General features: G+C 47.9%; 1 protein-coding gene across 1 annotated transcript in view; it reads right to left on the bottom strand.

Moving 5' to 3' along the window:
• Nucleotides 1–16,641, bottom strand: part of PLA2G4A (phospholipase A2 group IVA) — a 56,924-nt gene extending 40,283 nt beyond the window's left edge. Inside the window, exons 1-3 of the mRNA XM_009910721.2 lie at nt 16,542–16,641; nt 16,235–16,375; nt 7,706–7,787 (exon numbers count right to left, since the gene is read on the bottom strand). Coding sequence (XP_009909023.2) covers nt 7,706–7,787; nt 16,235–16,267 — 115 coding nt within the window. The 5' untranslated portion in view covers nt 16,268–16,375; nt 16,542–16,641. The remainder of the gene's footprint in view (nt 1–7,705; nt 7,788–16,234; nt 16,376–16,541) is intronic.
• Between the last annotated feature and the right edge of the window lie 273 nt (nt 16,642–16,914).

The following is a 16,914-nucleotide window of genomic DNA, read 5'->3' as shown; positions in this document are numbered from 1 at the left end:
CTCTCCTCATGGGAGAAGAACCCCTCTGCTGTGAGGCCAGACTGAAAGAGTTGGGGTTATTCAGCCTGGAGAATTGAAAGGACCAGGGAGACCTCTGGTGGCCTTTCAGTGCTTAAAGGGGCCAACCAGAAAGCTGGGGACAGACTTTTGAGCAGGGCCTGTTGTGACAGGACAAGGGGCAATGGGTTTGAACTAAAAGATGGAGATTCAGTATAGATCTAAGGAATAATTGTTTGACAGTGAGGGTGGTGAGACCCTGGCCCAGGTTGCCCAAAACTAGATGGCCTTAAGAGGTCCCTTCCACTCAAACCACTCTGTTATTCTATGATAGCCCATGGCTCTAGACCCAGCCCAGCTACAGTTGGTGGTAGAGCCCAGACCACTACTGGACATGACCACAGCAGGGCTGCTACAAGGACTGTTGAGAAGAGTCACATCAAAAGCAGTTGCTGAAGCCCACAGAGCTTGGTAACCCAGAGACTCAGCTGCCCATCCAGACTGCTCTAGCAGGGACTGGTGCAGCATGGGTCTAGCTGGGAACATTTCTACCTCCTTCCTTTTCTGTAGAAAAGTGGGGTCATAGGAGATAATGCTCTCTACAGCTCCCCAAAAGGAAGCTGGAGCCAGGTGGGGGTTGGTCTCTGATCCCAAATAATAAGTAAGAGGATGAGAGGAAACGGCCTCAGGTTGCTCCAGAAGATGTTTGTGTTAGACATGAGAAGAAACTTCTTCACTGAAAGGGTTCTCAAAAGCCAGAACAGGCTCCCCAGGGAGGTGGTTGAATCCCATTCCCTGCAGGTGTTTAAAAGAGACAGAGCTGTGGTGCTGAGGGACATGGTTTAGCACCAGCCTTGGTAGAGAATGGTTGTACTGGATGATCTTCAAGTTCTTTTCCAAGCAAAATGTTTCTATGATTCTATCCTGTCAAAATTCCTCCTCTGCTCTCTGCTAGGCATGAAGCACCTCTTAGAGCTCCTGCTCACATGAAGATCTGCATGTGCAGGTTGTAGAACTTGGAAGATTGGCCAACTCTGACCTACTTTTTCCAGGTTGCTCAGCTGCAAAGGGGAGGAGTTTGCATTGTTTTCCTCTTCAGTTCCCTTGTGAAAATCAGATCCTGTTGCAGAGCCTTGCAGGAGGAGTGTTATCTGATGATGCTTCAACAGATGCTCAAGTACAGTTTTTGCAGAAAAAGCACAGCAGAAAGCAGCAGCAAGCAACCAAAAGCCCAAGCCAGAAAACTACTCTCCCATTCCTCCCTGTCTCCCATGTTCCAATCTGAACTTCAAACCCCATAATACTTTGCTCCACCTAGCACCTTCATTTTTTGAAGTTGGCATGACTGCAGCATGGTATGACTAACAGCAGCAGATTCAACTCAATCCATGACAGCTCCAGTGAGAAAACGATCACAGAACAGTGATCATTTGTTTGGAATGATTGGAAAAGACCTATGGAAATCCTCTAGTCAAACTTGGAATGGTTGGAAAAGATCTCTGGAGATCATCCAGTCCAACCCCCCTGCTAATGCAGGAGCACCCACAGCAGGTTGCCCAGGATCACAATGTCCAGGTCGGTTTGGAATCCCTCCAGAGGAGGGGACTCTGCAACCTCTCTAGGCAGCCTGCTCCAGGGTTCCAGCACCCTCACAGCAAAGAATTTTCTCCTGTTGTTCAGGTGGAACCTCCCGGGTTCCAGTTTGTGCCCATTGTCCCTTGTTCTTTCTCTGGGCACCACTGAAAAGAGTCTGGTCCCATCCTCTTGCCCCCTACCCTTTAGCTCTTGCTGAGCATTGATCAGATCCCCTCCCAGCCTTCTCCAGGCTAAACAGCCCCAGGTCTCAGCCTTTCCTCCTCACAGAGAAGCTCCAGGCCCCTCAGCATCTTTGTAACCTCTGCTGGACTCTCTCCAGTAGTACCCCATCTCTTTTGTACTGGAGAGCTCAGAATTGGACCCAGTACTACATAGAATACATAGAATACATAGAATAAACCAGGTTGGAAGAGACCTTCAAGATCATCGCGTCCAACCCATCAACCAATCAAACACCACCCAAACAACTAACCCACGGCACCAAGCACCGTCAAGTCTCCTCCTAAAAACCTCCAGTGATGGTGACTCCACCACCTCCCCAGGCAGCCCATTCCAATGTGCAATCACTCTTTCTGTATAGAACTTTTTTCTAACATCCAGCCTGAACCTCCCCTGGCGCAGCCTGAGACTGTGTCCTCTTGTTCTGGTACTGCTTGCCTGGGAGAAGAGACCAACATCCGTCTGTCTACAACCTCCCTTCAGGTAGTTGTAGAGAGTAATAAGTACTCCAGCTGTGGCCTCAATTTCACAATGTCTATTGACCTTTGTGACCAGCAGCAAGCTAAGTAATTAAGATAACCAAGTCCTCATCAAGAACATGCAGGTTTTGAGATATTCCACCTCATATTTGGTTTATGTGTCAGATTCTAGTAAGCAGAGGGCTGAAGAGGTAACTTCTGTAAGAAGATACCAGATGCTGCCCCAAGGTCAGACAGAGCCAGTTTAAGCTGACTTCAAGATGGTGCAGAGCTGCTCGGTGAGGCTAAGACAGGAGCTGTGAGCTGCTAGTGGTTGTGAGAGAGGAGTGGGAATGCAAGAGAAGTAACCATGCAGATATCAAGCCAGTGAAGAAGGAGGAGGTGCTCCAGGTGCCAGAGTAGATATTCCCTCATAGTGACTGAGGTTGTCCCTCTGTAGCCAGAGGAAGAGCATGGTGGAACAGAGATCCGCACTGCATCCTGTGGAGGATTTCACAGTGGAGCAGGTGGATGGGCTCTGAAGGAAGTCATAGCCCATGCAGAACCCCCACAAGAGCAGACTCCTGTCAAGAGCTGCAGCCTTTGGAGAGAAGCCCACGCAGAAGCATGTTTTCTGGCAGGAACTGTGGCACATGTGGGACCCACAAGGGAACAAAACATTCCTGAAGGACTGCAGCATGTGGAAAGTGCCCACACTGGAGCAGTATGTTCCTGAGGAAGAGTACCTCATGGAAGTACTGGAGCATAGCCCATGGGAAGGACCCACATTGGAGAAGGTCATGAAGGACTATGCTGCGGAAGGGATGACACATTGGAGGCAGAGAAGCATGAGGAAGGAGTGGCAGAGAGAGCGTATTACAGACTGACTGCAACCCCCAGTTGTCCCCTGCAGCACTTGGGGGCTGCGGAAGAGTCAGGAGTGAAGCTGAGCCTGGGAAGAAGGGAGGTGCAGGGATTGAGGTGGGTGTAGTTTTGCTTCTCACCACCCTACTCTGTCACAATTAACTGCCAATAAAGGAAATAACTGGCAATAAAGGAAAGATTATTTCATAGATTCATAGAATAGTTTGGATTGGAAGGGACCTTAAAGATCATCTAGTTCTGACCCTGCTGCCATGGGCAGGGACACCTTCCACTAGACCAGGTTGCTCAAGGCCTTATCCAACCTGGCCTTGAACACCTCCAGGAAGTGGACATCTACAACTTCCCATGGCAATCTGTTCCAGTGTCTCACCACCATCACTGTAAAGCATTTGTGGTTTTCACATGGTGGCAGTAGGTTGGAGATCTCCCTGTCCTCATTGTGAACCATGAAAGCTTTTTTCATCTTACTTTTTCCCTCCATCCTGTTGGAGGGGGAGTGATACAGCAGTTTGGTGGCCAGCCAGAGTCAACAAACCACACATCTGCTGCAGCTGCTTGAATCATTAATCTTCCAGACTGTCAAAAGTCTTAGCCAGAATGGTTGAGCACAGCTGTAAGAGAAGTAGTCACTAAACCAGATGTGAAATCTTTTGTGAAGATAGAGCTGCACCAATGGGATGTTGATAGGACAGCATCTAGGGTGTGAAAGTTACCTGGAAAGGGCCACCCTAATATTAAACCAAGGGGAATCAGTAAATGCTGCTACACAAAGGCAACAGCAAATGGACCTGAAATAACAAGGGACTTGGATCATGTAGGGCAGGTCACACAGGAACACATCCAGATGGGTTTTGAAAGTCTCCAAAGGAGACTCCACAACCTCCCTGGGCAGCCTGCTCCAGGGCTCCAGCACCCTCACAGTAAAGAATTTTCTCCTCATGTTGAGGTGGAACCTCCTGTGTTCCAGTTTGTACCCAAAAGAGCCTGGCACCTTCGTTTTGACACCCATGTTTATAGATATTGATAAGATCCCCTCTCAGCCTTCTCCTCTCCAGACTAAACAGCACCAGCTCTCTCAGCCTTTCTTCATAGCACAGATGTTCAAGTCCCTTCATCATCCTCATAGCTCTCTGATGGAATCTCTCCAGCAGATCCCTGTCTCTCTTGAATTGGGCAACCCCAAACTGGACAGACTATCCCAGGTGTGGTCTCACCAGGGCAGAGTAGAGGGGGAGAACCTCCCTAGACCTTTTCTTGATGCACCCCAGGATACCATTAGTCCTCTTGGTCACAAGGGCATATTGCTGTTCCATGGATAACTTGCTGTCCACTAGGACTCCAAGGTGTTTCCCCATTGAGCTGCCTTCCAGCAGGACACCCTTACTCTTTACTAGTGCAGGGGGTTGTTCCTCCCCAGATGCACTTGTTCCTATTGAACTTTTCATGAGGTTCCCCTTCAGCCAGCTCTCATCGTGGGTCATGTACTCTTACAGCAGTTCTCATGGTGGGGCTCCAAACACACCCCCACAGAATGACAAACTGCTGCAAGCAGCCCAACTTCCTTCACACGTATGAAATCCATTTGCCTGGAAAATGTTTCTGATGCAATTATTGCCATTTTTGTTTGCTTTGATGTGCTTTAAGTGAGGAATAAAAGCAGCTACTGTAGCTTAGCTCCTCAGATCCTGGTATGACCCAGATTTGGATTTGATTGCTTGTCTTTGTCAGATCCCTCCACAAAAATGTTCAAGTTTGCAGAGACAATGGGAAATCCCAGCCAAATCAAATAAAGAGAGAAGACTGAAAGCTATCCCTGGAAGCTCTCTCTGTTGTTTCAACCACACAGATCAGCCAGACCACTAAAAATATGCCTTGAGTCAGCAGTGCTGTGTGTGAGCTGTTCCCTGCAGGAAACTCATGGCAGGTTGCAGTGCAGTGGGCACCTATTCCCTAGCTGTAAGGATGACACAACCATTCACGCTCCCCAGTAATGAAGAGCTCAAGAACTCTTGACAAGTTTCCTTAAAATACTGCTTATGTCCCCAGCTCAGGCTTGAGGAGAGAGGTGGGGGATAACTATGCCAGAGAAATCATGGGCACGCCATGCCCACCAAAAGAATTGAGGCACCGTGTACACCAGACCTCTTCTCTCAAACTCCTTGAGCAGAAACAGACCTCAAATCCTTAAAATGAAAAACTGGAATCATTTCAGCTGGAAAAGGCCTTTAAGATCATTGAGTCCAACTATCCTCTAACTCTACCAAGGCTGGTGCTAAACCACATCCCTCAGCACCACAGCTCTGCCTGTTTGAAACACCTGCAGGGATGGGGATTTGATCACCTCCCTGGGCAGCCTGTTCCAGTGTTTGAGAACCCTTCCAGTGAAGAAGTTTCTTCTAATACCCAACCTAAACCTCCCCTGGCACAATTTGAGGCCATTTCCTCTCTTCCTATGACTTGTTAGGAGGGAGAAGGGACTGATCCTTACCTGTCTCCAACCTCCTTTCAGGAAGCTGTAGAGAGAAACAGAACTATCACAAACCCCAGAAAAATTAAGGGCTTCCCTATCTTTAATCAGCTTTGATTCACTCAGATCTTTCACAACTAGTCCAGAAAGTCTTGGCAAGCCTGATAAGTAAAAAGAGAGCAAACATGATACAAAATCCACCTCCACTGCTCACTGCTTCATGCTTAAGCAATTAACATGATTAAGTGATGTGATCAAACAGCCTCCAGGCTCCAACCCACCAAGCTTTGGGTCAACATGGGAAAGAAAAAGAGTTTTCATTTTCCTAAAATAAAAATAGAAGCAACAATCAGGGGATTTTTCACTTCAGGGGTTTTGCTGCTCCAGGAAGAAGCCCCAGGAACTTTGAAGCTCCCACTGAGGTACCCCAGGTTGGAAATGCTTCAGGCTATGAAGCACTGTAGCTGCCTCAGACAGGTAATTAAGCAGCTTTCAGAGGCCCTTGAGCGCAGCTCTGTCAAGTTTTAGCAAAACAAAAAGTTCTTCTTGAATAGCTTTTTGGGTTTGGTGATTTGGTAAGATATGAGTTTTCTCTGGAAAAGAAATAATCTGATGACACTGATATTTGGAATTTATACTGCAGGAGCATTTCCTGAGGGGACAATAAAAATACACTAAAACAGTCATAGTCTTCTGGTGTTCTTCACCCTTCCCATAATCCCTTTAACATCACATCATGGGGTCCCCATTTCAACCACCTTCTCATGCTCCTCACAGTGTCCCATGAATCACAGAATGGCTTAGGTGTGCTGCATCCACTTCTAGTGTCTCCAGCATAACAACAACACAGAACTGCTGGAGAGAGTGCAGAGGAGGGCCACAAAGATTATCCAAGGGCTGGAACACCTCTGCTATGAGGGTAGGCTGAGGCAGCTGAGGTTATTCAGCCTGGAGAAGAGAAGGCTCTGGGGGGGACCTTAGAACTGCCTTACAATACATGAAGGGATCCTACAGGAAGGCTGGAGAGAGAACTTTTCACATGGGTGTCCAGTGACAGGACAAGGGGGAATGGTTTTAAGCTGAGGGAAAGTAGGTTTAGACTGGATCTTAGGAAGAAGTTCTTCAGTATGAGGGTGGTGAAACTATGGAACAGGTTGCCTAGAGAAGCTGTGGATGGCCCCTCCCTGGAGATGTTTAAGGCCAGGGAGGACAGGGCCTTGAGCAGCCAAGTCTAGTTGAGTGGTGACCCTGCCCGTGGCAGCAGGATTAGAACCAGATGACCTTCAAAGTCCCTTCCAACTGAAACCATTCAGCAAGTCTATGAATATGCCAAGTGAGCCTGAGGAGAGAGCAGGAGCAAGGCACCACAATCATCCTCCCAGTCCCAACCTGCAAGTCCCAGGCTATGGCATGCTCTGCATGAAGCACCAGGGCAACAGAGAGCAACCTGACAGTGCAACAGTTGTACCCAAGGAACAGGAATACTCCTTTAAGCTTCAGCCAGTACATTGTTGGCTCTCTCTTCCCCCCTCAAGAGTAGAGAAGTTTTCCTGGGTCATTCTTCCCAGTGGTTTCCTGTTCAGCTGCAAAGCCCAGAGGCTCAGAAGCCGATCAGAACAGGGCAGAAGTGCTGGTGTCCTGCACAGACAGCAGGAGATCTGCTTATCCACTTTGAGGTTTCTGCTTTTGCTTCTTACTGCAGTGACTCAGCAAACTCCTTGGCTTCGTTCTAAGTGTTCCCACCACCAAACCACAGCCTTTTGAAGGCAGCCCAATTGCCGGTTTCACTCCTCTTCATAGCAGCACTTCTGACTGAGCCAAAAGGCTCAGGGTAGGTGTTGCTGGTAGGCAAATAGTTTACAATTCACTCAGCTTTCTGGGATCAGTGGAAAGAAGCAGCAGCAAATCTGCCTTTGGAGTTAGCGAGTGAGCCATGAACTGGGTGCTTTGCCCCAGCTTTAACAAGCAAGATACAAACCAACCCCACTAGCCCACTAGCAATCATTTCAAGCATGATATGTCACCTCCCTCTGCCTCCAGCCACAGGCTCCTGGAAGAAAGAGACAAAACAGAAAATACTCACGCATGTCACCAATGGCTCCTTTGGTGACATTGGTGGCTTTCCTTACTGTCACAGTGAATATGTGTGAGTACTGGTGTTCCACCTGCAAGTCAGAGAGTTAGAGGTGATTAAACTCCAGAAATCCACACACACCCCCCAAAAAAAAAATCTATCAAAATAGGTTTCATTTTGTCCAAAAACAGAGAGAGAGAAATCACCCAGTCAAAATGTAAGTGAAACTCATACTGGATAGAGCATCTCAGAGCTGAGCTGCACCCTGCAGCTTTACTGGAAGGTCAGCCCTTCTACTTGATTTTCCTGCAGCCACACCTACTAATCTCAATGAACAACACTCCTCCTCTCCACACAGCCTGCTTGAAGGCATTGAGTCAGGCAGGGACAGGTTAGCAGGGAAAGGAAAAAACATTTCAAGGGGGCTATTTTTACAGTGCGCTGGTGTCTGCCTTTGCCTTCTCTCAGCACAAAGATACAGCAAACCGTGTGCTGGGCTGTACCAAGGAGTGTGGCCAGCAAGGCAAAAGAGAGGATTCTGCCCCTTTACTCTTGTGAGACCCCACCTTGAATACTACATCCAGTTCTGGTGTCCCCAGCATAAGAAGGACACAGAGCTGTTGGAGAGAGTCCAGAGGAGGGCCACAAGGATGATCCAAAGCCTGGAGCACCTCTGCTATGAGGATACACTGAGGGAGCTGGGGTTGTTCAGTCTGGAGAAGACTGGGGGCATTTTAGAGCTGCCTTCCAATACCTGAAAGGAGACTGCAGGAAGGTTGCAGAGGGACTTCTCGTAAGGGTGTCTATCAACAGGATGAGGGGGAATGGTTTGAAGCTGAGGGAAAGTAGGTTATGACTGGATTTTAGGAAGAAGTTCTTCAGTATAAGGGTGGTGAGACTCTGGAACAGGTTGCCCAGGGAGATTGTGGATGCCCCATGCCTGCCAGTGTTCAAGGCCAGGCTGGATCAGGCCTTGAGCAACCAAGTATAGTTGAGAGATCTCCTCGCCCATGGAAGGGGGTTTGGAGTAAATGATCTCTAAAGGTCCCTTCCAACTTAAGCCATTCTATGATTTCAAGGTATAGGTTGTGGAAGAGCTCGAGGCATCCTGCACAAACAAGGGGTAGAGTTAGCAATGCCCACAGTATGCCCTTTTTAGTAGGCATCAGTGTTCAGTGTGCAAGTGACCCTAAGACTAAAGAAGGAAGGTGAAGAACAAGCTGCTCAAACAGCTACAAGCAACTTGCATGCAGCCTCTGGAGCTTTCTGTTTCCTCCAAAGCCCAAACATGAAGCAGGAGCTGCCTTGCTACAACAGGTCTGTCCTGAACAAAGTAGAGGAGTAAAAAAACATGTGAAATTAAGAAACAAATGCAAAAACCTGCATGAAAAGAGATCTGTAACTCACTCTGTGCTTTACCTCCGGAGCCCTAAGTCTCACCAACCTGCTGCACACCAAAGTGAGATACCACTGCACACTGCAAGGCAGACAGCACTGGCCTCCACAAGGACACAGGTTAGAGTCCTGTGAGAGTCACAGTGACACAGGGCAGAGCCCTGTGGGTATGTTTTGAGGCTTGTGCATAGAGCCAGGCTCAGGCCCCACACAAGTGCCTCTCAGCACTCATGTCTGCACTGCCATCTGACTGCCAGTGTTAAGCCTCTCAAGGCTGCCCACAGTGCCTAGACATTGACTCATATGCTGGTAGAACCTGGAGGGCACCAGCTTTCTCTCCTGCAGCAGGAACTCGGGTACACTGGGAGAAGCCCAGCTCACATCTGAGCTCTGCTTCTGCATGGCTCAGTCCATGCTGCTGCTCTTACAGCTGCATCAGGAGTTGCCCTCAGGTAGTCACTTCTCAAGCACAGTGAGACACCCCTACCTCAGGCTTCCATTTCTAAACCAGAATTCCAGCATAGTGGGGGTTGGAAGAGACCTCTGGAGGTCACCTAGTCCAGCCCCTCCTGCTAAAGCAGGGTCTCCCACAGGGCAAGTTTCCCAGGATGGTGTTCAGGCAATATGGAAACTGTGGTATTGGCTTTCATTTCCTAAGCACCCATTAACCTTGTGTAACACATGAACACACACACTGTGTCTCAGTTGTGGGCAGCAAAACAACTAACCAAAGGTGCACAATCTTACAACACATTCCAGTCAGGAGGAAAATGGGGAAGCACCAGACTCAGAAGATTCATTGAAGTTTATCTAAAATGATGGACAATAGCCTTGAGCTATTGAGATCCCCTTATTCAGGCTTTTCCTACTGCCTCCCTACTTCCTCATAGAATCACAGAACAGTTTGGGTTGGAAGGGACCTTAAACATCATCTAGTTCCAACCCCGCCCTCCGTGGGCAGGGACACCTCCTATTAGACCAGGTTGCTTAAGGTCTCATCCAACCTGGCCTTGAACATTTCCAGGCTTGGAGTTTCCACAGCTTTTCTGGGCAACCTGTTCCAGTGCCTCAGCACCCTCAGGGAGAAGAATTTCTTCCTAATGTCTCATTTAAATCAAGCTTCTTGCAGTTTGAAGCCATTGCCCTTGGTCCTGTCACTCCATACCTTTGTGACAAGTACCTTCCCAGCTCTCCTGGGGCTGGAAAGGACCTCTGAGATTATTGAGTCCAACCATCAACCCAACACCACCATGGCCATTAAACCATGTCCCCAAGTGCCATGTCCACAGGTTTCTTGAACACCTCCAGGGACAGTGATTCCACCACTTTCCTGGGCAACCTGTTCCAATCCCTGACCACTCTTGTAGCAAAGAAATTTTTCCTAATTTCCAACCTGAACCTCCCCTGGCACAATGTCAGGCCATTTCCTCTCATTCTATCACCTGATACTAGAAGAAGAGACCTTGGGAGTCCACATTTGTTGAGAAGCAACTCCAGCTTCACAGCCTGCCTCTTGCTGACATGAAGACACATCAATGATTTCATGACAGATATCACCTTTTGCATCACAGCTTCCGAGGTGGACGAGAAGGAGGTTGGGATTTTTCCCTGACAAGCTTCTGCCTCTGCTACATGGCAAATAAAGCCCAAGGTTTCCCAACACAACAGGGTAAAGAAGGATTTTAGTAGGCATCTGAGAATAGCTGGTACTGCTGTGAACACAGCTACAGCAAGTCACTCCAGCTCTGCCATTCCCCTGCTTCAGAAATTGTTACAAGCTCCAAATCAAACTGTGGGAGCAGGTCCAAAGGAGGCCATGAAGAGGATCAGGGGGCTGGAGCACCTCCCCTGTGGGGACAGGCTGAGAAAGCTGGGATTGTTCAGCCTGGAGAAGAGAGGGCTCCACAGAGACCTTAGAGCAGCCTTCCAGTACCTGAAGAGGGTGTACAAGAAAGCTGATGGGGGACTTTTGACAAGGGCTTGTAGTGATAGGACAAGGGGCTTAAGGAGGGTAGATTTAGACTGGAGATTTGGAAGAAATTCTTTCCCATGAGGGTGGTGAGACACTGGAACAGGCTGCCCAGGAAGCTTGTGGATGCCTCTTTCGAGGTGTTCAAGGCCAAGATGAGGCCTTGAACAACCTGGTCTAATGGAAGGTGTCCCAGCCCATGGCAGGGGACTGGAACTAGTTGAAGTTTAAGGTCCCTTCTAACCCAACCCATTCTATGAATCTCCAGAAAACAGCAACTCTCACTGCCCCTTGTTTTCTGTTTGCTTCTTGAAAGTGCTGGAAGCTGTTTCCTCAGTGGGTGCCACCTTAACACGCACATCAGATCATCCAAGTGTGGGTTTCACAATGCGGTGCTGGCCTTAAAGTTTGTTCACCCAGAAGGATGTAACTCCTTTGTCAGAGATAACCTTATAATTAAGAGAAACAGCCCCATGTACAAACACACCACCCTCCTCCTCCTTCTCAGCTGTTAAGAAAGAGCCTCTCCTCACTAGAGGCCACAAGTGGGAGATCACTGAACATTCAGCAAGCAGGCGGATGCTGGAGTTATAATTAAGTTACAAGTCCAGGACATGGGTGTGCTGGCTTTAGCTCACAGCTGGAACTCGCCTGCAGTTCTATGCTCCAGACTCCTGGCTGGAAACCACAGATTCTACAAGATGCTCCCTGACAGAAAGCCCTTCTGCAAAAGTAAAGCATCTCCTGGGCTTACTCCTGGAATTTGCATGTCTAAGTAAAATGCCTACCATCAAAAATATGGGAGTTCTCAGCACAGCAGAGACAGGAACCTGTTTGAGTGGTGCCAGAGGAGGCCACAGCAATAATGTGAGGGCTGGAAGCCCTCTGCTATGAGGCCAGGCTGAGAGGGTTGGGATTGTTCAGTCTGGAAAAGAGAAGGCTCCAGGGAGACTTTCAAGTAGCCTTTCAGGGCTTAAAGGGACCAATAAGAAAGCTGGGGACAGACTTTTGAGCAGGGCCTGTTGTGACAGGACAAGAGGTGATGGTTTAATGGTCAAGAGTGAGAAACCAACTGGAGAGAAGGAAGACATTTTTTACACTGAGTGTGGTGAGAGCTGCCTAGAGTGGTGGTAGATGCCCCATCCCTAGACCCATTCCAGGTCAGACTGTTTATGGCTCTGAGCCACCTGCTGTAGCTGCAGATGTCCCTGCTGACTGCAGTGGCAAGATGGACTAGATGAGCTGTTAAGGTCCTTCCCAACACAAACCATCCAGGGATTCATAAAACAAGCCCAAACCACCACTTCCCAGTGTGTTCTCATTACAGCAGTAGAGTAACTCCACCAGTTTCTATTACTGGTTTGCTAACACTATCAGAAGAGCTGCTTTTTCTTGACTTCAAACCCCACTGGTCCAGCTGTTGTTCTGCCAAGCAAGTTAAGTCTGGTTTAAGATCTGGTACCCTCTGAGATGCATGCAAGTACACAGAGGTCTGGCAAGACAGAAAAACATTATCTCCTCTCCCCATGCCTCACCCAGAATAACACCCTGAGGGTTATCATTACAGAGTTATTAATATTTGGCCATAGTCACACACTTGGAAGACACTTTCAACTATTAAAATAAACTATCTGCCTCTCAGTGAGAAAAAGAAATAAATAAAGCCACAGAGATACAGGAAGCTCCCAAGTCCAGATCTTTTCTTACCACCAAACCAACTTAAGTGCAAATGGAAATGAAGGCAATTTTCCACTTAGGATCCAGTTTCTAAGGGCATTAAAAGATCTCAATGTTCATAGTTTCAGCTGGGACAACTTTCAGAAGCATTGCTTCATAGAATGGTTTGGGTTAAAAGGGACGTTAAACAATCCCCCAGGTTCTTGTAGGCCCTCTTCAGGTACTGGAAGGCTACTATAAAGTCTCCCTAGATCATTCTCTTCTGCAGGCTGAAGAAGTGTCTTGCCTCTGAATACCTTTATAAATGCAGCCCCTGCTAGCTCAGGTGACTAAGCTGCATGTTCTGAGGTGATTTACGTTCACCCAAAGCCTTGATAAAAATCTGTACATTGCCAACTCCTCAATTACTTCTGAAAAATAGACCATGGTATATAAATCACTTCAGTGTTGCAACAGTGAGTGGAGCAACATCTGCATACCTTCAAAAATCTAAGCCAGTTGGAATAAACCATTCAGAAGCTCACAAGGAACTCAAACCCATAAATCTTGTTAGTCAGTGACTGAGCTTTATGTGTGTGTCCCACTTCAGTTGGAAAAGGCCCTTGAGAGAATCCAGTCCAACCCTTCTCTAACTCTATGAAGGTTGGTGCTAAACCATGTCCCTCAGAAGCACATCTGTACATCCTTGAAACATCTGCAGGGATGGGGATGCAGCCATCTCCCTGGGCAGCCTGTTCCAGTGTTTGTGAACCCTTTCAATGAAGAAGTTTCTCCTAATGTCCAACCTCAACCGCCACCTGTGCAACTTAAAGCCATTTCCCCTGGTCCTATCACTTGTTATTTGTGAGAAGAGACCAACCCCAACCTGGCTCAGACCTCTTTTCAGGGAGTTGTAGAGCACCAGGTCGCTCCTCAGACTCCTCTTCTCCAGGATGAACAACCCCAGTTCCCTCATCCACTCCTTGGAAGGCCACTTCATTCTTCTCCCTAGATTTAGAGTTTTCCCTGTGCCGTCTCTAAACCTGGCTCTTCTGAGTTACAGAAACTCCTCTGCTCAGTATTTACTCTCTGTTGCTTTCATTCAGAATGTTTTCCCAGTATCAAGGACAGCCATGGTTTAACATCTCCTGTTCTCATCCCACAGCTCCCCAGCTACAAGGATGATGAAGGGACTTGAATATCTCTGCTATGAAGAAAGACTGAGAGACTTGGGACTGTTTAGTCTGGAGAACTGAAGGCTGAGAGGGGATCTTATCAATGTCTATAAATACAGGAGGGGTGAGTGTCAAGATGAAGGTGCCAGGCTCTTTTCAGTGATGTCCTATGATATGACAAGGGACAATGAATACAAACTAGAACATGGGAAGTTCCACCTCAATGTGAGGAAAACTTCTTTCCTGTGAAGGTCCTGGGCCAGGCTGCCCAGAGAGGTTGCAGAGTCTCCTTCTCTGGAGACTTTCAAAACTCTCCTGGATACGTTCCTGTGTGACATGCCCCAGCTGGTCCTGCTTTGGCAGGGGGGTTTGGACTCCATGATCACTAGAGGTCTCTTCCAACCCCTGACATTGTATGATTCTACAATCCCTTCAAACTCCCTCCTGCCTCCTTTACTCCCCTCCCAACTCTGACTGCTGTTTGCCTGTTTTCTCAAGCAAGAGATAGTCATGACATCCACATTGTTCTTACCTCAAGAACTTCCATTCACTTTTCAAGCAATTATAGGATCAGCTCTTACATTAACAATGTTCCTTCTTGCATTTGCAACACCCCCAACAGCAGAGGTTCTGGGCTGACAGAGAGCTCCTACTATATTCTAGAGCTCCATTCTATTCATTATGATCCAGGTCATAAGGACTTGGGGTTGTCAGTTGATGAAAACTCACCAGAAGCCAGCAATGGTCACCAGCAGCCCAGAAGGCAGCGGTGTGCTGGGCTCATCCAAAGCACTGACAGCAGCAGGACAGGGAGGGGATTCTGACCCTCTGCTCTGCTGAGACCCCACCTGCAGCACTGCATCCAGTTCTGGTACTCCCATCATAAGAAGGACATGGAGCTGCTGAAGTAGGTCCAGAGGAAGCAATGAAGATGGTGAGAGGGCTGGAGAACCTCCCCTATGGCCACTGGCTGAGAGGGCTGGGGCTGGTCAGCCTGGAGAAGCAAAGGCTCCAGGGAGACCTTAGAGCAGCCTTCCAGTACCTGAAGGGAGCTACAGGAGAGCTGGGGAGGGACTTTTTACAAGGGCTTGGAGTGTTAGGATGAGAGGGAATGGATTGAAGCTTGAGGAGGGCAGATTTAGACTGGAGATTAGGAAGAAATTCTTTCCAGTGAGGGTGGTGAGACACTGGAACAGTTGCCCAGGGAGGCAGTGGATGCCCCCTCACTGGAGGTGCTCAAGGCCAGGTTGGATGAGGCCTTTAGCAACCTGGTCTAGTGGAAGGTATCCATGCCCATGGCAGGAGGGTTGGAACTAGATGATCTTTAAGGTGTATTCCAACCCAAACCATTCTATGATATCTTAGTATCTTTTCTGTGAATGATTCACTGAAATTGAATGCCTCAAGAGCTATCCCAGACAGGCATAGCTACGACATTCCAGCCAGGAGAGGGCACTGATGCAGAGAGGAGGAAGCTAGTCTCCTGTTTCAAGGCTGTTAAATACAGACATCAACCTGAAGTTTGTCTTTGCAACAGCATTCAGAGCACCACAGGGTGAGTAAAACACAAGTTTGGCATCTGCTGGCTGCAAACTCTTGTAAGGGATGTGACTGTGTGGGGCAGAAGCCACATAATTGATAAGAGCTCATGACAAGGAAGTTCAGGCAGTATCTTTAGCAATGAGAGTTCAACACTGTAACAAGTGGAGCCTAACTGTCTGTGAGTACATAGCACTTCTCCTGCCAGGAGACGCTGGGACTGTTAGGAAAAGTGCCTGATGTGAACACACCCAGTCTGTGTCCAGATTTCAGGAACTGCAGATTCAGTGTTTATCCAGGCCAAGGGCTGGACCACCTCCCCTATGAGGACAGGCTGCAAGGGCTGGGGCTCTTCAGTCTGGAGAAGAGAAGGCTCCAGGGAGATCTTAAAGCAGCCTTCCAGTACCAGAAGGGGGCTACAGGAGAGCTGGGGAGGGACTTTTTACAAGGGCTTGGAGTGATAGGATGAGAGGGAATGGATTGAAGCTTGAGGAGGGCAGATTTAGACTGGAGATTAGGAAGAAATTCTTTCCAGTGAGGGTGCTGAGACACTGGAACAGGTTGCCCAGGAATGTGGTTGAGGCCCCATCCCTAGAGGCATTCAAGATCAAATTCCATGTCCTGGGCAGCCTGATGTAGTTGGAGGTGTCCCTGCTGACTACAGGGGGGTTGGACAAGATGGCCACACTTCCCACACCTTTAAGGACTCGATGATAATCCTAATGCTGTGGGCTTATCCAGAGCAACTTCTAAGAGGACGCATTCCAGAGACAAGACAGAGACAGAAGATCCAAAACTACTTACCACAATGTGTTGATAGGGATCTATAACAGACATTTTTGCTTCAGTTTTTATTCAAGACAACTATCAAAGGTCCTGTTTCAGTTCTGCACAGAAGAGGATTCCCACTTTTCAAAGCTGAATTCAGTATGATGGGTCCTTCAACTAGTAAATAAAGGGAAAAAAACATATTCAAATTCTCAGCTCCCTTTTAAACTGTATTTTGTAACAGAGCAAATCAGTTCCTCCACTTAAGGAAGGTTCCCACAAATTCTTTGTTTACCATGAACTTAATTCCATGTAAGCTATGGAGGTAAAGATATTTACTTACCTGAACTGGAGAAAGCTCTGGTGCTCACTTCCTCTGCCTCAGGGTAAAAAGACAAAGCAAGTATCTTGAATTCCAGTCACCCAAATCTTTCTAGCAGCTCTACAGAAAAACAAAAGGATAAAGGAATTCTATTTATCCATTACATACATTCCAGTGTGCACTTCCATGCAGATGGGGGGGAAGGAATGTAGTGTTTATAGACAGAGTATAGCTGTCTTGTTCTGTTCAGCTGTATTTTACCTTGGGTCCTACTTAAAGTTATCAGAGAATGGTTTGGATTGGAAGGGACCTCCAAAGGTCACCTGGTCTAATCCCCCTGCAGTCAGCAGAGACATCCTCCACCAGATCAGGATGCTCAGAGCTTTGCCAAACC

This window comes from Dryobates pubescens, chromosome 11, assembly GCF_014839835.1.
Source record: "Dryobates pubescens isolate bDryPub1 chromosome 11, bDryPub1.pri, whole genome shotgun sequence".
Classification (NCBI taxonomy): Eukaryota; Metazoa; Chordata; class Aves; order Piciformes; family Picidae; genus Dryobates; species Dryobates pubescens.
The sequence above is the reverse complement of the archived record's forward strand: the minus strand, read 5'-3'. Positions and strand labels throughout refer to the sequence as shown.